Genomic DNA, 22,470 nt, shown 5'->3' with positions numbered 1-22,470 from the left:
TTACTCTGTTCTCTTTTTAATAGAGGTCACATTTGATAAAAAAGAATTACTCATGTTTATAACAAACTGAATCGTCCAGAATATAATTATATTGAATGTTTACACCAGTTTTATAAGCCCTGATTTTCTTTTTATGTCACTTAATAAACTGTTTAATATTGCAGGCATGGATTTTCACATTTTGCAGCATGTAGGTGTTATTTCAAGAAGTAGGTCACCAAATGTGTCTTCCTGCTTTTTCAAGTCAAATTTTATTTTCCCTTCTCTGCATGTACTGCTCAATGGAGTTACTCTGTACACATAAATTGCTTTATTTTTCACCCTGCAGTATAATCTTAGATGCTAGATTCCTAAGACCTGTAGAATGTGAATTTTTTATGATTACGTTTTCTGGTCAGTGCGTTTGTCATTTATTTCGTCTGTCTGTCTGTCTGTCTGTCTGTTTGTTTGTAGGTTTATGGTTTAAGGTAGTTTATAATAAAGTTGTGGTCATATCAAATTGAAAGTTTTTAATTTATATGCAAAATTATGGTTTATACCCATATTTCCCAGTTTACTGAAACTAGAAATATGATAGTGCTAAACCAGTACATTCTCAAGTTAAAGTTTTTATTTGTTAAATAGTTTACTATAAAGTAGTGGTCATATCAATTTGAAACTTAATACTCATGTGCACTATGGGGTGAACTTTTAGAATTGTATTCCAAATTAAATTTTTTATCCAGAATTTATATTTCATGGTTCATTGTGTGAGCTTGTGTACAGGCATGGTGTCCTTAAGACACATATTCTTAGTTGGCATGATTGTGGTTGGTGTTGAAATCTTTTCTTATGCATCTTTAATGTTTATCTATGGAAAACTGCATTAAGTTTCTTTCTGAAATGAATGACTGTTGGTTGTGAATCCATACAGGTTAATTATTTTCATTCATAATATAGTTTTTAAGTGTAAGGTCTTCAATCTAGTATGCTGCTGAAGGCTATGTTTAGGAGTATTCTAAATGTTGGTTGTTAATATAAGATAATGTGGTTAATTTTGTTTATATTTTTTCATAACACTGAAATCAACATTGTTCTGAATTTTGACAAATCTATTGATGTTTGCCAAAGTTGTAGGGATGATTTTTTAGTCTCTAATCAGGTGGTCTGTTGTGGTGAGTTCTTGGACCATTATATTTGTGTTAATTTCATTGATACACAATTTGAATATTCAAGTCAAGAAACTTGAACAGTAATACATGTCATTAATACTGGCCAAATTGAAAATTAGAATGGACATGGGGTGATCTGATGTATAGAAAAAATACTGACTTTTATATGAACTTTTCCTGTTTGACATTGCAAATTGATAGAGAAAGTTGATATAGTTTTTATGTGGATGATCCTGGTGTTAAAATATACCACATGACCTTGATGTTTTTTTGGTCATTTGTGTTTTGGGTGCTGTTTCTTTAGTGTATCACCCTCATCTCCTTTTCTTCATATATCTGAGTGTGAATGAACCATTTTTATCCCCCTGCCATCACTGGAGGGGGCATCAAGTGTTTCCCTTGTCCGTCCGTCCATACGTCTATCTATACATAAGTCTGTCCATACGTCCTGAAATTGGTTTCTATTCTTTAACTTTAGTTTGCCTCAACCAAATGTGATGAAACTTATACACAATGCATATTACCACAAAACACAGATCAATTGAATTTGGGTGGCATCACTTTTACCATTCTCGAGTTATGCCCCTTTATGACGTTATATGCAAAAGGGGCATCATCTTTGTCCCATGGACACATTCTCTATTTATTCATATTTCATTTAGCATTATTTTCTTATTTTTTAATTTTCATTATCAGTTTTTTATGCACAACTTATTTTTAGACTGCCATTGAATTTTACCTGAGGTATGTTAGTTTTTATATTATTTACAGGTAATTACCATAACTATGTACAGTGTATCAAACATTTTCATTGTTTCCCAAGTCATGATGTATTCTTAATATCCATTACATGTTATATAATATATAAAATACATCCTAGAGAGGGTCCATTTTGTTTTGTATATCTGGTCAACAAGAGGTCACTCATATATTTCATATCTCTTGTTGCTGTGGAATATTGAAAAAGATATCCATGGTATCTATAATTTAAAGAATACTCAATAAAAATGATTGAAAAGGGAGAAGCTACTATAGATATAGAATATAAATACATTTATAATCTTATAAAAGATGCTTTTGAAATTTATCATAATTCTTCGAGTATTCACAATTTTTGGTACACCTGCAAAGAAAATTATAAAAAATTATAGGTGTACTTTGTTTTTATTGTAGCAGTTCATGTTGCATGTAATTATATCATTCTATGAGGAAGGAAATTTTGGTGGTGGTAGTTGCATGTCAAGATGAGATGCTTAAACGGTCCATTTCTTGACCATTATAAACCTTTACCTGGATTTGAATGTAATGCAAGCTGTGACATCATTTTTATTAAGAAAGGTCAAGAAAACAAAGCCTAAAATTCAAAGTTTTCATACATGCAGATGGATCATTCCTATTCAAAATATAATTTACACAATTTAACAGGTACATTAGGATTGCAAATTACATATTTCATGTAATGTTACAAAAGAATTATAGTAACAGCTAAAAGATGGTTTCAGTTATTAAACAAAAAGATTCCTTAATTTTCACTGGAAGGAGTTAAAATGGTTTGACCTACATTAATGTGTAATAATTTATAAATATATACATAAGACTTATATAAGTTTGCACTACAAATACATTTCCACTTTCATCATTATCATATATATAAGAAGATAAAATACTATTTCCTGCATGCTTTTATTTGATTCAGCCACATGTTAGCTTACAATTGGACTACAATTTATTTTCAGATGCTAATTTAAGCAGTCTATTTCTTAGCAAGCATAAGGCTAGAAACATATGCAGTTTAATGTAGAGTTTGATAAAAAAAAAATATGGAAAATTCCATTTATTTCATTGCTTGAAAAAAGATTCTTGGATTTATTATATTCATTTGAAGATAAAAGTAATCTTGATACTCTTGTATTATCTCTTCTTCAAAATCTTTCTTTTTATCAGTTTCAAATCAGTTTACATAAATAATGCCATCATGTTGATAATTAGAGTATTCATCAATTTATTTATTTTCATTAAGAAAGTTAAATGCAACTTGAAAGTGCAATAATAGAGAAATAATGCATGTTTTAGGTTTACTGTTTAATGGTTGTATTTGATGTTTTGTCTGTAAAATGTTCCTAAACTGTTTATTATGAGGCCATTGTTAATTGTAACTGAGCTTGTAATTTATTTGTGACATTTTTAGATTTGCATATTTGTAGTATTAACAATGAAATAAAATTACCAAAAAATTTAACTGGGAAACTATTAGGTAAATTTGAATATTGCATTAAGATTTTCAAGAAGCTGCAATAAGCCATACAACTAAATTGTCATAAAAGATGTAGATATTCAACCCAATCCACTGACCACTTTACAGACATGCTAGAAGTTAATAAGCATTTTCACCAACACACATCTTTAATTGATGTAACTAAATTTTTTGTCTCACCTCTCAAAAAGTCACCATAGCAAGACATAAGCCCACTGTTTCCAGCATTGGAAGTGGAGTGTCAGCTTCAACAATTGTTATTGTTTGTGATTAGGTCAGTTTAAGGGGGATCTCCAATGGTAAGTCAATGGTGATACATATCTTTGTACAAGTTATTTAAAGCTTTAATGATAATGTGAATCCGATGTTTCTGATAATATTAATGTACAGACCAATCAAAATGCTACCTATAATTACAGGAAGGTCCCATGGCACACTCAGGTGGAATCATAGCAGCAGGATTAGGTAAAGGAAGAATTAGATTCTGTAAAGGCAAAGGTATTTCGGTAAGATATACTACTGTGTATTGTACCTGTATAAAACCAAGAATAAGTGAAAAATAAAATTAACATTGTTTGATGTTGCCTACCTACCCACCTAAAAAGCAGCCTACCAAAAAAATTTTATGACATATCGTTTCAATTTTTTTTTAAAAGAATTTTTCCTGCTCTAACGTTGTTTTCTTGTCTTAACATGTTACTTATGTTGTTGGCAAAATAAAAAAAAAAATCCCTACCTGCCTACTTAACCCTACAAGGCATGGGTAGGCAACATCAAACAAATAATTTTTTAAGGGTGGCCTTATATCAGTATGTTTTATAACTGAGGAAATATATTGTTGTTAAAGCAAATTTATATCAATTATGGGTTGGAATGGATATGATGTATTAATTCATGACACCCTTCAATGCATTTAATGAAACCAAAAGCAAAGTTACAGTGCTTTTATTGGTGTTCTTTATCTCAAAGTCATATTGAGACTTGCAAAACAGAGCAAAAGCTCTCACCTTATTTTAAATTGATATGAATCCTTGCACTTTTTGTTTGATTACTGCAAAATTCTAATGGTATAAAGGCAAATTGAAATCAGCAAGATTTATTAAATTTACTTCAAAATAATATTGCTGTGAGGGCAAAGTTGTCAGGGGAATTTGTATCAGTAAGTTCCAGGAAGGAAATATAAGTTAAATTTATTACTTTGGAATTAATCAGGTATAAAGGCAAATTCTAATACAATTTGCTTGTAATCTTTTGATTGGTTTAAGGGGTTAAAATCCACAGCTTACCTGCAAGGATGCTATGGACAGTTGCAGAAAATCTTTCTGATTATCTAGAAATTCATTGAACCATGCAATTTAGCAATTGCATTTGAATAGGATCAACAGTTATGTATTTTTATACGCCTGTCAATTTTTGACGGGACGTATTATGGTATACAAATGTCTGGTGTCCGTCCGTCCGTCTGTCTGTCCGGCGTAAACATGTCGCACCGTAACTTGAGAATGACTTATCCAAATTTCATGAAACTTAACATAGTTGTTTCTTATGATGGTCAAAAGATCTGTATACTTTTTGGTGAAAATAAGATTAAAACTTTTTGAGTTACGGGACTTAGTAACTAAAACAGGTGTGTGTTTTTTTTCACATGTCTCGCCGTATCTCAAAAACAATTTAAGATTATTGCTTAAAACTTTACACACTTCTTAGTTATATTAATCTAAAGATCTGTATACTTTTTGGTTTTGATTCAAAATTTTATTTTTGAGATATTGATTTTTTTTTTAAAAGGTGGGTTTTCACATGTCGCACCGTATCTCAAAAACAATTTATGATTATTGCTTAAAATTTTACACACTTCTTAGTTATATTAATCTAAAGATCTGTATACTTTTTGGTTTTGATTCAAAATTTTATTTTAGAGAAATTGAGTTTTTTGTAAAAAAAAAAAGGGGGTTTTCTCATGTCACGCCGTATGTCAGAAACTATTTATGCTTATTGCATAAAAATTCACACACAAGACGACGGGCGTATCATGCGCTCATGGCGCAGCTGTTTATTGATGTTTGATAAGATTAAAATAGGAAAAAATCAAAATATCAAATTCAAGTACATGTCTATTTCTCCAGATATAAGTAAATGTACTTTATACAACTGTTTCAGTTATATGATGGATTTAGGAATGATCATGAGATCAGAGATTTTGTAGCTGGTGGGGCTGCAGCTGGCGTATCAGCTGCCTTTGGGGCTCCAGTGGGAGGAACATTATTTAGTTTAGAAGAGGCTGCCAGCTTTTGGAACCAGGACTTAACATGGAGAGTTGTAAGTTGAATTTTTGCAACAGAACATATATACATCTTCATTATCCAGATTTCATTCAAGACAATGTATATATAGTAAACTTTTTCACAAACCTGAAATTTTGATATTTCCCTTGGAAGTAAATTTCATATTTAAAGTAATTTTCCTAAATCTGTTGATTGTCATTCTCCCAAATAGATAAATTAATGGGAAAAAGATTGTACAAAAGAAAGTAAAATTTGTAAACTTTATATCAAGATCCACTGCATAATATTTTCATGGTTTTGCCACTTACAGTAAGCTTGATGAATTAATTTTCGTGGTTTTATTGTCTCGCCTTGACAGAGTCAAAAAGCGAGACATAGGTATGCTGTTTCCGGCGTCGGCAGCGGCGTCAACAATGTATCAGTTTGTGATTAGGTCTAGTTCATGGTGAACCACTAGTGGTAGGTCAATGATATTTGGTATGCAGTTGTATTAGCATTGGCACATCTTATTACCATGGAGATTATTTGCCCCCTCAGTCAAGGTCTATTGACTTTGAAACTTTTCATAGTTTACATTTATTAGTTTGTGATTAGGTCAATTTATGGGGAACCACTAGTGGTAGGTCAATGATATTTGGTATGCAGTTGTATAAGCATTGGCATATCTCATTTCCACGGAGATTATTTGGCTCCACCCCCTTAGTCATGGTCTATAGACTTTGAAAATTTTGCTAAGTTAACATGTATTAGTTTGAGATTAGGTCAGTTCAAGGGGAACCATTAGTGGTAGGCCAATGTTAATTGGTGTTCAGTTGTATAAGCATTAGCACATCTCATTTTCATGGAGAATATTTGACCCCGCCCCCTCAGTCATGATCTATTTACTTTGAAACTTTTGCTTAGTTTACATGTATTAGTTTGTGATTAGATCAGTTTAAGATGAACTGCTAATGTTAAGTCAATGATATTTGGTATGCAAATTTATTGGTATTTGCAAGTATCGTTTCCATGGAGATTATATAGCCCCATCCCTGATCATGGTTCATTGACTTTGAAACTTTTACATAGTTTACAAGTTAATGTTTGTGTTTAGGTTTGTTTAAAGGGAACAACTTATAATAAGTCAATGGTATTTGGTATACAGTTGTATAAACATTGGCACATCTCATTGACATTCCATGGAGATTGTTTAGCCATGTACCTTCAGTCATGGTTCATTGACTTTGAATATTTGCATAACTTAGATGTTAAAGTATTGCTATTTTAATTTCAACATTTGCATTATCAAAATTACTAAAAAAGGCGAGACATATCTCTGTGATAACAGTTTATGATATGTTCTTTTCTGTGAATGCAATTTTTAAAGGGTGCTGTTTACCTTCTTTTAATTACACCACTTAGTAGGCAACAAGGGCATTAAGGTTTACTCTTGTAGGTCTGTATGAACATACGCCTGTACGTACCCAAACTCTAACTTTAGTTTGCCTCAACCAAATTTTATGAAACTGATGCGCAGTGATTTGACCACCAAACACACATCAATTTTTAATTTGAGTGGCGTCACTTTCACAGTCTGAGTTATGTCCCTTTATAAATGGAAAAATTGCTCAATTTGAGATATATTTACAAGCAGGGACATTCTTCTTTTATTAGGTAATCTATTCTAAAAAATTATCAAATGTGATATGCATTCATATCTCAATCAGAAAATTATATATATTAAATGAAACACAAATCCTTTGTTGCTTTTAAAGATGTTATTGATAAAAACAAGAAAAAGTCTACTTTAAAATATATTATTAATCATAATAACATTCATTTGTTTTTCAGTTTTTTGGTGCCATGGTATCAACATTTGCCACAAACTTTTTGTTGGGTGCATTCCATGGTCATGCTACAGAGTTGTCAGCCCCTGGATTAGTTAGATTTAATGTTTTTGATAATGTAAGTTTAAGTTTATATGGCCTGATCACACAATTAATTTGTAGTGTATTTCTTTTGAACAATAAATGCAAATTAAACAAATTGTACCTGCACTTTTTCAGTAATATTTCCTGTGTTAATTCTTAGACATGTCAAAGACACTGCTATCATTTTTATACGACTGCAAAAAATTTTGTAGTCGAATATTGGTATCACGTCGTCGTCGTTCGAAGACATTTGGTTTCTGGACAATAACTTTAGTAAATATAAATAGAAATCTATGAAATTTAAATACAAGGTGTATAACCACAAAAGGAAGGTTGGGGATGATTTTGGGGGTTATAGTCCTAACAGTTTAGGAATAAGGGGCCAAAAGGGGCCCAAATAAGCATTTTTCTGGTTTCCAGACAATAACTTGTGGAACGGTGTATGGATCTATCTGAAATTATACCACAAGTTTCAAAACCACACATGGATAGTTAGGATTGGCTTTGGGGGGTTATGGCTCAAACCGTTTAGGAATTAGGGGCAAAAAAGGGGGAAAAACAAGGTTTTCCTGGTTAATGGACAATTAAATAAAAGTACAATGTTATGTTTGGATTACCTCCCTTACACTGCTTTTAAATTATGTATAAAGAAATGTTGTATTGTTTTGAGGTGATTAGCAGTCAATTTATTTTTAGAAGTTATTATTTTAAAATGCTGATTAAGGAATATTAATTTTAGCCATGATTATGTATGTCATTTTCTATTTTAAGACTTTTATGATGTATTTAAATGGGTAATTATGGTTGCAAACTCCATTGGAAATTTGAAATGAGATTATGACTATATCTTGATTCAGATTTCAGAAATTAAAAAGAAAATTTCTTCAAATATTTTTTTTTGCCAAAAAAAAAGGGGGGGGGTTAAATTTTTTTTTTTTTTGGGGGGGGTGGGCTCAATTCGTAACAGCAAAGTGTATTGCACAAAAGCAAAAAAAAAGGGGTGTAAATTTTTATTTTTTTGGGGGGGGGGGGTCAATTTGCAACAGCATAGTGTATTGCACAAAAGCAAAAAATTGAATATATATTCAAATCATATAACCAATTCTAAGTTCTTTGACTACAGTTATTCTGTGTCAGAAACCTATAATGTGTCAAATATTTAATTACAATTCAAATTCAGACCTGTATCAAGCGCGAATATTGTGTCCATTTTTGCCCCAACTGTTCAGGGTTGGACCTCTGAGGTCGTATCTAGCTGCGCTCGGCGAAGCAATTTATTTAAATCATTTTTTACTGTTAAAAAAACACCATAAAATAAGTTCAAAATTAAATAAAAACAGGGTTCATTTATCTTTCATTTTCCTATTTGTCTCATTTTGTAAGAATATGGCCCCATAAGCAAATAATTTAAGCATATAAATGGCAAAAGATGCATACAATGGTATGTATCAAATATAGAATTATGGACCAAAAATATTTCTAAGGTGTTGCTACACCTATAATGCTGCATTTACAATAAAGTATACAATGAATTTTTTGTGTGTGTAGAAATGGGAATCTTAAGGTACTCCAGACCCTCATGGGTAGTCAAGGTCGTTAAAAACCCCCCTCGTTGTCGTTAAGGAACTGAAGTAGAAAGGGGTAAGACCTTTAGACAGAAAAAAAATGAGTTGAAGTTATTTTCCCTGACCAAGGGTGTGCTACAAGCTGTGGGTCCAATTTATTTAGTGCTCATTCTATGCATGGTTTATTTTGTGTTGTTGTCCTGTTCTCACTATAAGAAAAAAACATTATATTCTTACAAATTGAGTTGATCTTTAGTGCATGGTAGCAAAATTAATCAGAACTTATAAAATTCATTTTTCAGGATTTAAAATTTGATTTGATAGAAATTCCAGTCTTTGTCGTCATGGCAGTTGTTGGTAAGTATATTGAAAAGACACAAGAAAATCCCTTTGTATATGATGTATGAGATTGATTGATGGATGCTTAACTTCCAGTGGCAAATATTTCATGTAAATATTTAACGAATATAAATTTTCTTCAGGTATCTAAGCAAGATTTTGCAAAACCACGATATCAAATATCCACAAATATAATACATTTTCCCTCAATCCATGAAAATGAGTACCCACGAAAATAATTGAATCTTTCATGATTAAATGCAATGTTACTGTATTAAGTTTTATGTTAAGTTCTATATTTAAGTAACCATTTGTCATAGGAGTAGGATATTTCTTCAGCAGACAGGACTTTCGCATTCATAAAAGTCTGAACAAAAATTGGGTTAACACAATTTTTTCATCAAAGACTCAGGTTAAGTTCTGAACAAGAACTACAAGGGAGTGAGAAACATTGTCACATGGTAATTAAGCAGGTCTATGAGAATAAGAAATGTACTAAAATTTAGTCAAACTGATCCATTTCATCATCTAATGGTTGATCAACAATGTAAAATATGATGTAATTCTGGATTGGTTTTGGAATTAAGAAAGCTTTTAAACAAGGACTTGGTCTTTAATGTGAAGATTGTATATTAATTTCATTTTCCAAACATTTAAAAATTCCTCCCAGACATCAGCTAGAGATGGACAATTTACAGCTAAATTGCACTCTGAAAATATGCTTTTTTACTTATAGTTTTGACTTTCAAATGTTTATCTTAAAATTTTATGCCCAACATATTTATTTCATCTATTTCTAAAGAATCTATACCTATATATCTACAGGTGGATTACTTGGTGCCTCATTTGTTGTTCTGAATTACAAACTAACAGTGTTTAGACAAAGGTAAGTTACCAAGTGTTGGTTGAGCGACAAAAAGAACTTCAAAATATTAAGTCTTCCCAATTTGCTGAAAACAAAACTAACCAATTTGTTATAAATTGACAAGCGGCAGAAAAAAATGGTTATAGCTAAGCAATGGCCTGAAATTCTACTCTATATATATGATCGTTAGAAAAGAAACTAGTGAAAACTCAAACCAACAGATCTTCTTTGCAAGTTGACCAATCCTTTTAAGATTTTAAAGACTTCTTATGACTACAGAACAATTCCAGCAATTTGCAGACCTTTTTTGATTTTCAGATTTTAATGTTCCATACTCAAGTTTCTCTAATTCTTCGTCAATTTATCCCTTTCTGCACCCATTGTATAAAAAAAATTTAATCAACGTGTGGTTCGTTTGATCTCAGTTCTTCATTGGTTGAAATCTGATTATGACGTCGAATTTTCTTGCTTTCCTCTGAATTTCCTATTGTGACGGCATGAAAAAAGGCGACCATTCCTGATAACGTCACATAGAAAGAACACATCTTTTTGCAGATCATTCAAAAAGAAGGAATAAGTTTGCCTGCATATTGTTTTAAAATCATTAGAGAAACAGATTCCACCACCAAATCTCGTGTAATACGATATTTATCCACTCTCGACAGTTAAATTTTAAATATTTAAAACGCTCGGCGAGCCTCGCGTTTTAAATTTGAAAATTTAACTGTCTCGAGTGGATAAATATCGTATCACACTTGATGCAGTGGTAGAATCTATATATATCTGATGTAAATATATTTTCTCAATAGGTTTATAAGAAAGAAATGGCTGAAGGTAATAGAGGCAGGCGTTGTTGCTATGGTATCTGCATTATTGGCCTTTATATTGATGGTTGGTGTAGATGACTGTACAGCAACAAAACCATTTGGAAATACCACTGTAACAGCAAGGGTAATCATCAATACAGAGTACTGTTGTGTTTTAATTCAAAATGTTTATGTACCTTTAGCTGTTGTTGTTTACCAGCATTTGCTTATTTCAAGGCATAATGGTGTTTGAGATAATAAGCAGTCTGTTGTTGAGAAAGATTCTTGGGAAAATTGAATATGATGGAGAGGTTACATTTGAGGGGCTTTTAAGGGCCCACATTGAGGATGAGGAACAATTTTGGTAAATGTAAAAACTCCCAAAAGTGAGGATAGGATGCAGATGAAATTTGTATAGTTGTTGTGCTTCAATTGAATGTACGTTTTTCACTTTTTTGGGGAACATTGGGAGACTATATTGCAGTTAAAACTATAATTAAAATAATTTAGTTAGAAAATTACAAATTTTGAGATACGTTTAGTTATGCTAGGATTTCAACAAAAATTGATGTTTAGGCATAACATGCTTTTCCAAATTTATTCCTGGAGTATGAATTATTTGTTTATTTGCCTCACACACCAATGTGCAAGCAGAGCCCTTGTTGACATGCCAGTTTTCAGTTTGGTCTGTAAATCAAACAAAAATGCTTTTTTATGACCCCACCTTGGCGGAGGGGGCATTACGTTTTACCCTTGGCTGTCTGTACGTCCGTCCATAGGTATGTCCCGAAATTAGTTTCCGTTCTCTAACTTTAGTTTGCCTCAACCAAATGTTATTAAACTTATACACAATGTCAAGTTCAAATTTGGGTGGCGTCATTTTCGCCTTTCTTGAGATATGTCTGTATATTTTCAAGCTTGGGCATCTGTTTCTTCATTAATTTCTGTATGATTTCATTTCTAATGAGAGATCAATGTCATTTTGTTTTCTTTTTAGATGAACTGTAAACCAGGTCAACATCATGGGTTATCTAACCTGTTTCTTAACACACCAGAAGGCTGTCTGAAAGCACTGCTTCATGATCCATATGGTAAGCAAATGCCATGAAATGTATTGCTGGAAATGTAAGATATTCTCCATTTCATCCCTCAGCAATAAAGTTTTTTGTCTTTGGAGTCTGTGTGTATCTGTCTGTTAATATTGCATACTGAACACCCTTGTCATGCATATACTTTTTTAATTTTCAATTCAGCTCAATGATGTTAAGTAACAACCGTTCATCTTATGTGATAAGGGGTAGCAAAAATATAATAATATCATCATTAAGATTTTGAACTATTTTTCACAAATTCATGGGTTGTTTAACTTTTAAATCATTTTTCATTGTATGTTAGTCAGTATATATGGACAATACTAAATGCATGCTTTTTGAAGTCAAATTATATTTAGTTTTCTAACTACAAATTTTTAGTGTTATAAATCTGAATCATGGTGGCACGATTATTGGCCCAATCATTTTAAGTTAAAGTTAATCATTACTGTATGTAAAATGAGGACTGATGATGCATTTGTTTTTTATACCCCTGCTTTAAGAAAGTGGGGGTATACTGTTTTACCTCTGTCAGTCCATCCATCCGTCAATCTGCCTGTCCGTCCGATGAATAAATTCGTCGCATTTTTCTCAGGAACTACATTACAAAGATTTCTGAAATTTGGTTTCAGGGTTTATATAAGTCAGCTATACCGTGTGATGCGTTTTCAGATTCATCACTCAACAACTTCCTGTTTACCGAACACTTTTATCATTTTACATATGATAGCTAAGTTGAAAATTTTCTTCACATTTTTCTTAGGAACTACAATACAAGGATTTCTGAAATTTGGTTTCAGGGTTTAAATAAGTCAGCTGTACCGTGTGATGCATTTTCAGATTCATCGCTCAACAACTTCCTGTTTACCGAAATATTTGGGTGGGGGTATCATCAGTAGCAGTTTCACTTGTTTTTGCTGGAAGAGCATATCATATATTTAGTTAAAGTTAGAGGTCAAAGGTCAAGCTGGGATAAACTTTCCAAGTCAAAATCTTGTTGGTTTTATGTAGATTTAACCTCTTAGTATATTCCCATCAATTTATTTTATAAACATTGATGATGATGAATTGTTGAATAGTAAGTGTTGGTATCAACATAAGATTGATAAATGTCCACGGAAGAGAGAATACATTCCCAAAGGTGGTAATTTTTTTTTCATTATCATATTTACATTTCAGAGTCCCACAGTGCAGCCAGTTTAGCAGTATTCACTGTAGTTCTTTATTTCTTGAGTGTTTGGACCTATGGTCTAAGTGTATCTAGTGGTGTCTTCATTCCATCTCTAGCAACAGGCGCTGCATGGGGGAGGTTAGTGGGTATGGGCGTAGTTGATATGCTTCCTGGATTAACTCATTTGGTAAGTATATATAACTTGCTTATGGTAACAGAATTGTATTATTTTATTTGTTATCTTTATTCTTTTAACTTAGTTTTGACCTGAAATTTTAGATCATGGGAATTGTTTAAAGTTGTTTTAATAGTTCTTATATATAGATGTACATATTTTGGTTGAATGGTTTGACGGAACTGTATGAAATATTATTGTTATACCAAATGCGAAAAAACACAATCATGACAATAGAAGGAAATTAACTTGACAATTATCTTGAGCACATAACTGAATGAGTGAGTTGTATGTCACTCAGTAGAGGACATTTCGGTGAAATAAAAGGCTCGTGTTATTATATATGGGAAAACAAATGAATCATATAAATTGTTATCTACTAAAAATTAGAGTATAAAGGGAAAGAAATTTTCATTAAATTGAGGAAGATGTGAACTTTGAACCTTTATTCCTAAAATAATTATTTATTTTGGTTGTGGCAGCCAGGTATCTATGATGAGTTTGTTAACAGGTGATACTGTCGTGACACTGTCAATAATTTTGTTTGTTATGTGTGAGATAACTCTTTATGTTTTCCAAGCAATCATCTAATGGCTGGGAGGTAAGCTCACACTAATTCAATAGACAGAATGATCTGAGTATGTTTTTGAATGCTGTTACTCTTTACGTAATATTCTGATTCTTAAGAAAAGGGAAGAGAGTTATATAAATTTAAAGAATATAAGTTTTAGGCCTAGATTAATCACTGTGTCCTAGAACTATACTTTTGTTATAAGGTATAGAATAAGCTTATGATATGTTGTAACTGTAACTTAACCCTATGATAAAAAGATAGATTCTTAAAAACATCTGAAATAAGAAAAAGAAACTATTTTTTCAATTGATTCTTTTCTCAGCTTTGTATCTAGTGTTTACTCAGGATTAAATTCCCTAATGTAGACCTCATTCAAATTGTATAAAAAAAATTTATATGAAAAAAAAATATGTTGCACCAAAATGTTCAATGCTAAAGACAAAAGTTTGATAAGATTTTTTTTCCACAAAAGAATAACTAATATTGAGCATGAAAACGTTTTTCATTTATATATAAGAAAATGTGAGGCAAAAGTCATTGAGACAGCAAACCAATAACCCAAGTTGATCAAAATAGACATCTGAAGAATGGAAAAGTACCCACACTAAATGACAAACCCTTAATCTCTCCTATTGTAGACATGCTAGGGAAAATTTAACAAAGCGTAATACCTGACAATAAAACCAAATGTTTGATATAAATAAAAATAAGAGGCAACAAAATCCATTGATAGCTCCCAACTTGAGACAGGCAAATGAACATGTAATTGTTTGAATTAGTTTAGTTATTGCTCAACCCTTTTAAGTTTGTATGCATACATAAGGTTTTAAAATGTTTGATTTAATGTTGTTGATAATTGTAATAGATAAGACAAATAACAGAAATCAGAGATGAAGACTAGTATAGCTTAGTATTATTCATGTGGTTTGTAGTTTATAGCTGCTATAGTTCCTCTACTTTTTTGTTTATTTAAAAGAAATGTCTTCTATTGAAAACTATCTACTTTGGATTCATTTATTTTCCATGGATACCAATTTTCGTGGATTGAGGAAACATTGTATTTTCATAGATATTTTATTTCATTGTTTTGCAAAAGTCTGCATACAAACCTAAGCCTTTAGAAAATTTGCGCTTTGTTGAACATTTAAATTCGTATTTTATCTATACCGATGAATTTAAATGAAAATTGCTATTCCACGAACTAAAATGAATCGACAGTATTCTTAAGAGGTTATGACAACAGCATTCATCAGAAATTTTATTATTGTTCCAGACAAAAGATAAAGTAAGTTATATGCCTTGTCTGTTTTTCTCTGTTTGACTAGATGTGATTCCCTACTTTCCTTACACAGTAATGAATAATTCACTGTTTATTCTCTCTGCATAGTATTAAGAATCTTGGACAATTTTTCTCACATGGTTTTGTACTTTTGACTATTAAAAAATGGGAAAATTGTGATTTTTTTTAAGACATCAAATGAATATTTAAAAAAACACCAGTACACAAATACCATGTGCAGCCCAGGTAAATTGACACAGGGGGGGCTGTGTTTACAATGTTTTGTAATCAGGGGTTCATGAATCAAACAATCATATGGTGTTCACACATTTATACATGTGTTTTACCTTTTCATAGAGAAAATGTACATGTTTCAAAACATTCTAAGTTCTGTACCCATCTTTGTTTATACATGTACATGTAACTTTTGTCTCGCCTCAACAAAGTCTCATAGGCAAGACTTAAGTGTGCTCATCAGTGGCTTCTAAAATTAGGTCTCTGATAGGAGGACCACTAGTGAGAAGTCAGTGATATTTGGTAGGCAATTGTATTAGCATTTACACATTTAATTTCAATGGAGATCATTTGGCCCTGCCCCCTTAGTCATATTCCATGTAATTTGAACTTTTGTAGTATATGTGCAGAGTTTTAAATAAGGTCTTTTAAGGGGAAGCCCTTATGGTAAGCCAATGATATTTGTTAGGAAGTAGTATACGCATTGGCAAATCTTATTTCCATGGAGATAATTTGACCCCACCCCTCAGTAAATTAATGGTCAATTGACTTTTAAAGTTTGACACAGTTCACATGTTAAAACTTCAAAATTTGCATTCTACTTTCAAAATTACATACTGGTACAGGCAAGACTTATCTCATTTTACTCATATTCTTATTCATTTAACAAAATGTATCAACTTCTGATATTTCAAATAAAACTATGCATTAAAAGTCACAATACAGTACACTTTACCATAATTGACACTTAAGAAAGTATGGGTGTAACTAGAATAAAGACAGAAATTTTTTATTACCTTGCTAAAATGTAGTTTATATGTGTTATTTTCAAAAATATACTGAAAAGCATAGGTCACGGCACTTGTTTGTAAGCTACAGGTTGCAACCTGAAATAAGTTCAGTTATGGCTAGTTAGCCTAGTGATCACATCTAAATTTTGTGTTTCTTTGAATTTTGTCATTCTTACATCTTGGAAGAATAAAATTCATGTCACATTGCAAAATTATTATTAAAAGTCAGTATTGATATGGAGAAAAAAATAGGTTGGAAAGATCAGCAAAGGCATACATACTTCTTTATATATATATTTTCCTTACAATAACAAATCCATTCTTAATCTTGTATTTATTATAGAAGAAGACTAATATCGTGAGTTCTCAACTCTCCTAAATCAAATCTCATTGTTTTAATGTATTCTTTTGAAGACTGCTTTGACTGCTTCACATTTGTTTTGTAGATTGATTAAGTTTGATGCAATTCATGTGCTTGAAAAAAACCACAAATTAAGTTTTAATATTCTTTTACACTTGATGTATTTTTAGTTTTGACATCACAACACTTTTTATTATAACCTTTACTCTTTGAACGTACATTTAAAGCATTTCTTGTTTTTGTGTTCAAGAAAATATTTTAGCATTAAATTTTTCTGGAATTGTTTGTAAGAAGCATGGACCTTCACTTTCCTTACCATACTAATAATAATGTTACATGATACAAATTTAAATCTTGATATGTATTTCACATTTTTGTAGTCTATATAGAAATAATGAGATGTTGTATGATTGCCAATTGGACAAATTTAAATGCACCTGAAACAAAAGGACAAGGATGTAACAACTTTAGGTGACTGTATGGCTTTCAACATTGAGCAAAACCCATACTAGATATTAAGCTTTAATAGAACCTAGCATGACAAAATGTGAACAATTTAACTGAGAAAACTTACTATCATGACTATCTCACTAATGCTACAACAATAAATGGAAAACAGATAGGATAGACAATGCCAACCGCTGAACTTCAGGCTCTTTACTAGGGACAACCACATAAAGAATGTGATGGGGTTAAACATGTTTGTAGACTCAACCATCCCCTACCCATGGACCATTGTTTAATGGCACAACATAAGAACAAACTATAAAAAAACAGTCACTTTTATCTTTAACATCAGGACACTTTTTACTTATAATTGACATATATAAAATTATAGGAAGAACTAACTTTCAAAAAGAAAATAAATCTTCACTATTCAATTGATTCCTTTAAAAAATATTAAATTTTGAAATTGTAAATAATTTGACTAATTGATAATGTTATTATTTCCATTTTTAATCGAAAAAATATGCCCTAATGGTTAGTCATTGGAACACTGTTTTGTAATAACCTAGCCTTGGAGTTTTCTCCAGTGTTAAAGTGTTAATAAAATAGGTCATATGATAAGCCCTGGATGTCTACTTATACATTACATGTTTTTTGGTTGCTGTCCTGTTGGCATTTACCCAATACTTCCACTTATGATTTTAATTGGTCTAAACTGTTAGAATACACATAAAGGAAACAACTGAATGGAATCTTATACATTTTAACTTTAAATTTTTGTTATTAAAAGCTTGTATATTGTATAAATGCCTCTGAACTGTACAGTCAAATACTATTTAATGTTCAGGTATTAACAGTTGCCAATACTATGAGCCTTGCTGTTAAAGATTTATTCCACAAGTTCAGTAATTCAGGTCTTTGTAAATAAAACATTGAAATATCTCGATAAAAATATTTCTATTTTTATAGTCAGCAGATTTTGGGAAGTATGCTTTAATTGGAGCGGCAAGTCAGATTGGAGGAAATCTACGTACAACGATCAGTTTAACTGTGATAATTGTAGAATGTACAGGAGATATATCATTTGGACTGCCAATCATGATCGTGCTTATGATTTCAAAATGGGTTGGGGATTTTATTACGACAGTAAGTATCAAAGACATATATTATTTGAACTTTCAATCATGATAGTGTGTTATACTTAGGTTTTCAAAGTGGGTCATGGAATTCATAACTTTCTAAAGTATGAGCAACTCACAACATTTGGATCTCGAGTTCTGATGATATTTGTGAATTGAAAGAGGGTCAATGATTTTATAATGACTGTAAATATCAGATATGTATATATATTTATTGTGGACTTTTGATCACACAAGTGCTAATAATTTTAAAAGTGGATCAGATATTTGAAATGAACATAGAAGTTATGGGTATACCAATCATACCATTTGATATATTGTAGGGTCTATATGATATGAATATAGAAGTTATGGGTATACCTATCATACCATTTGAAGCCCCACCATTAGTGGATGACATCAGAGCAAGGTATGTATTTCCAGATTTCCAGTTGAGGTTTGTCTTATAAAAATAAGAAGATGTCGTATGATTGACAATGAGACAACTCTCCACAACAGACCAAATGACAGAAATTAACAACTATAGGTTACCGTACAGCCTTCAACAATGACATACCTGTCAACCTATGAAAATGAAAATGCAGGTCATGACCTGCATTGAAGAACAAAATCTCAGGTCATAACGCGTACAAAGTTTTTTCAGCTGAATTTAAGTATTTAGGGGACATTTTATTTATATTTTAAATCGAACAGTATTCTAATTCTTCATTGCATTTATGAACCATTCATACATAAATGCATGTTACTGTATTATTTGAAGCCAAGACATATCCCCTTTTATTGCATTATTTTTATGTCACCCACATGTCACCAGTCTTTTTGTGTGTTTAACAGCATTACTATATATATCTTGCTTAGTAATCCTTTTGAGAGTAGCTGATATTAGAACATTTCAAGAAAGTAGATTTGAAAAAAATAATTTTCAAAATAATAATTTTCTAATTGTTCTAAGATAGAAAAAATCATTTTTAAGTAATATTCTGATATGTATTTGCATTCCATTTACCTAAGATTTAATCTTTTTCTGAAAAAATCAATTTAAGGAGTATACTGTGAATAGTGGCAAAAAAGGGGAGCAACTAAAACTTTTTGGCCAAACATCTTTGAAATACATGAATTATTTATGACCTTATGCTAAGGTAGTTGGTGTTAATTAACAGTGTGTTTGACACCAAAGCTGTCAAGTGGAGCCATGCACTTAATGGGTCACTTAATTTGACAGTTTACACAGCCAGTTGAACTTCCGAACTGAGGAAGGATTATGAATTTGCCGGTATTTCAAAGGAAAATCACTCATGAAATCTATCATTTCATAATTAAAAAGTTTGAAGGCTCAACAATCCAAGTGAAAACGGGTAATTTTTTCGAATTCCCGGGTTATTTAACGACCCGACGTGTATTTAAAAAATCCTGTGTGTGAGGTGAAATTTACGGGTGTCACCTGCAGAATACCGGTCAGATGACAGGTATCCAATGAGTATAACCCATATCGCATAGTCAGCTATAAAAGGCCCCGAAATGACAAATGTAAAACAATTCAAACAAGAAAACTAAAGGCCTGATTTATGTACAAAATAATTAATGAAAAACAAATATGATATACAGCAACAAACAGCAACCACTGAATTACAGGCTACTGACTTGGGACAGGCACATACAGAATGTGGCAGGGTTGAACTAGTTTGAAGACGCGCTAACCCTCCCCATAACCTGGGACAGTGGTGTAACAGTACAACATAAGAATAAACTATAAAAATCAGTTGAGAAGGGCTTAACTCATCAGATTGATACAAAGTAGAAATCCTCTAACAGAAACACAGAGTGGATGTGGCAGGGTACTTATACATCCCCACAACAAAAAGACACTAAGTACAGATCTGAGAGTACTCACAGTTAATGACAGCTGAAAGCCAATAACAACTAATAAAAAAATCATGCATCTAAGACTCAAATATCAATCAGTACACATCCAACATCAAATGGATTTAGTGTAAAGACATCATTAACAGTCAGAGAAAAACATGACCTTGTGTAATGCCAAGATACAGGTATCGACAGATTATAGAGCCATGAATGTGCATATGTATATAGAAATAATATTTAGTTTGCTTTTAATTATCTGATCACAAAATCAATATTAATACCAATAAAAACAATATTCAAAGATCTAATTATAGTGTTGAATTTGTAACCTTTTAGAATAAGTTTACCCAGATCGTATCTAAATTCGCGGGCTCGGTAAACAACATCTCCGTAAAAATTAAGATGTGCTATCCCGTTAAAAATAAGTTTTTTACAGGTACAACCAAACTTCCAAACCAAATCTTTATATCTATGAAGAATTTAGTAAAGGTTTTTAGTAATTTTGGGTAAGGAAATCCCTGACTTAATAATTTACCAGTAATACATAGATTACGTTCATTGAAATCCAAAACGTCACAACAAACACGAGCATAGCAAACGAGTTGTGATACATGCATATAAACACCGTAGTACATAGTACTTAAAGACATGCATGACTCTTTGTTTCAGTGAAGTAATGGCGTCACCATTAATTGGGTTTAGACCAAAAGAAAAAGTAGGTCAAATAGTAGATATATTAAAGACAGAAAATATGTGTGGTTTCCCCATAACAGAATCACCAGAAGATGTAAGTCATATTTGTTTGTTGTATAGCAATAATTCTTCCTTTGTTTGTAATTGAAATCATAGAATATCTGCCTTTGACTACATGTGTAAGTTGAGAACTAATCAGTTCATAGTCATAGCTCGCTGTGTACATAGGTTCATCTCAAGTTGATTAGTAATTTAAAATAAAAACCATGCTGTTCTGTTGAAATAGTTTGTAGGTAGGGTTGAATATTTTTTTTCTGTATATGTATCATCACTGTCATTTCATATGAGGGGGTGGGGGTGGAAACTAAAGAGAACAGAGGGCAAACTATGACCATAACTGAAAAACAGAAATGAAAGATACGGGAGATTCAAACTCTTAAGTCGAAAACAAACTGATAAAGCCATGACAAAAAACGAAAACAAACCAAAAGACAAACAATAGAATACAAATACAACATAGAAAACTAAAGACTGAGCCAATCGAACCCCATCAAAATCGGGGATGATCTCAGGTGCTACGGAAGGGTAAGCAGATCATGCTCCATTATAAGAAAAAAGAACAAGATTTTGATGATGAACTTCATACTTGTGAAATAACATAACTAATTCTGTCTTTCATAAAACATTTTCCTATGAATGGTTTACAGAATTTAGTTTATTTAGTTTATATAATTTAAAAGGAGCCTGGCAGAGTGAAGTTAAAAGGTTTGATACTAAGAGAACAGTTAATAGTTATATTGAAGAAAAAAGTAAGTATCCTTATGTTTAACTGCTAAGATATAAGGGTATTAAATTAAACCTTGTACAAATGGTTGATTGATTGATTGTTGTTTGCTTGACGTCTAGTGGCAAATATTTCTTGAGTACTAAGGATGAGAACAAATTTACAATTACTACAATAGGTAGATTCTGTACAGTAGATTGATCAGCATGAAGGATGGGAAATTTAGTCTATCACTTGAAAATGAGGGTATTTTGGATAGGAACAAAACTTTTGCCTTGCAACAGGCCACTTATGGACCCCTCAGAGAATTGCTGTAAGGCTTTTAACACTTGCAGAGAGCTTGGATCTACCCCTATATGGGGCATAAGATTTAATGTTTCCATTCCTACCAGACTAAGCTTTATATTTATACATCCAAAACTGCCAAATGGACTTTCCAGTTCAGCCAGGTTTTACTGCAGGACAGGAGAAGATCAGGGGTTGACCATATTTATATACCCCAGTTAATCCTTAGGGTTCTTATACAAATGAAAGATGTGAGGTAAATATTTTTTACTATGTATTTAGTGGTAGGGACAAGCTGTCTGAATGGGTTCCTATTTCAAGCTTCATTATATACCGGGTATTCTGATGTCAGCATCATTTATAAAGGAATGTAATGTTTGAAATAGGGTAAAAGGATGGAGTACTGAA

The 22,470-nt window shown here is 31.8% G+C and overlaps 1 protein-coding gene across 4 annotated transcripts in view; it reads left to right on the top strand.

Moving 5' to 3' along the window:
• LOC127701050 (H(+)/Cl(-) exchange transporter 7-like) overlaps window positions 1-22,470 on the top strand; it is a 68,100-nt gene that overhangs the window by 35,946 nt on the left and 9,684 nt on the right. For 3 of the 4 annotated variants that reach the window (XM_052204827.1, XM_052204826.1, XM_052204825.1), the window contains 12 exons: window positions 3,825-3,911; window positions 5,566-5,724; window positions 7,521-7,634; window positions 9,468-9,522; window positions 10,330-10,390; window positions 11,179-11,320; window positions 12,173-12,266; window positions 13,446-13,624; window positions 18,268-18,444; window positions 18,761-18,846; window positions 20,970-21,087; window positions 21,734-21,802. In XM_052204827.1, coding sequence (XP_052060787.1) covers window positions 3,825-3,911; window positions 5,566-5,724; window positions 7,521-7,634; window positions 9,468-9,522; window positions 10,330-10,390; window positions 11,179-11,320; window positions 12,173-12,266; window positions 13,446-13,624; window positions 18,268-18,444; window positions 18,761-18,846; window positions 20,970-21,087; window positions 21,734-21,802 — 1,341 coding nt within the window. Of the gene's footprint in view, window positions 1-3,824; window positions 3,912-5,565; window positions 5,725-7,520; window positions 7,635-9,467; window positions 9,523-10,329; window positions 10,391-11,178; window positions 11,321-12,172; window positions 12,267-13,445; window positions 13,625-18,267; window positions 18,445-18,760; window positions 18,847-20,969; window positions 21,088-21,716; window positions 21,803-22,470 lie in introns of those variants that run through there. The other variant, XM_052204828.1, reaches the window with a different exon arrangement.

This window comes from Mytilus californianus, unplaced genomic scaffold (assembly GCF_021869535.1).
Source record: "Mytilus californianus isolate M0D057914Y unplaced genomic scaffold, xbMytCali1.0.p SCAF_5, whole genome shotgun sequence".
In the NCBI taxonomy this organism is placed as follows: domain Eukaryota; kingdom Metazoa; phylum Mollusca; class Bivalvia; order Mytilida; family Mytilidae; genus Mytilus; species Mytilus californianus.
This window is presented reverse-complemented; position numbering and strand designations above follow the sequence as displayed.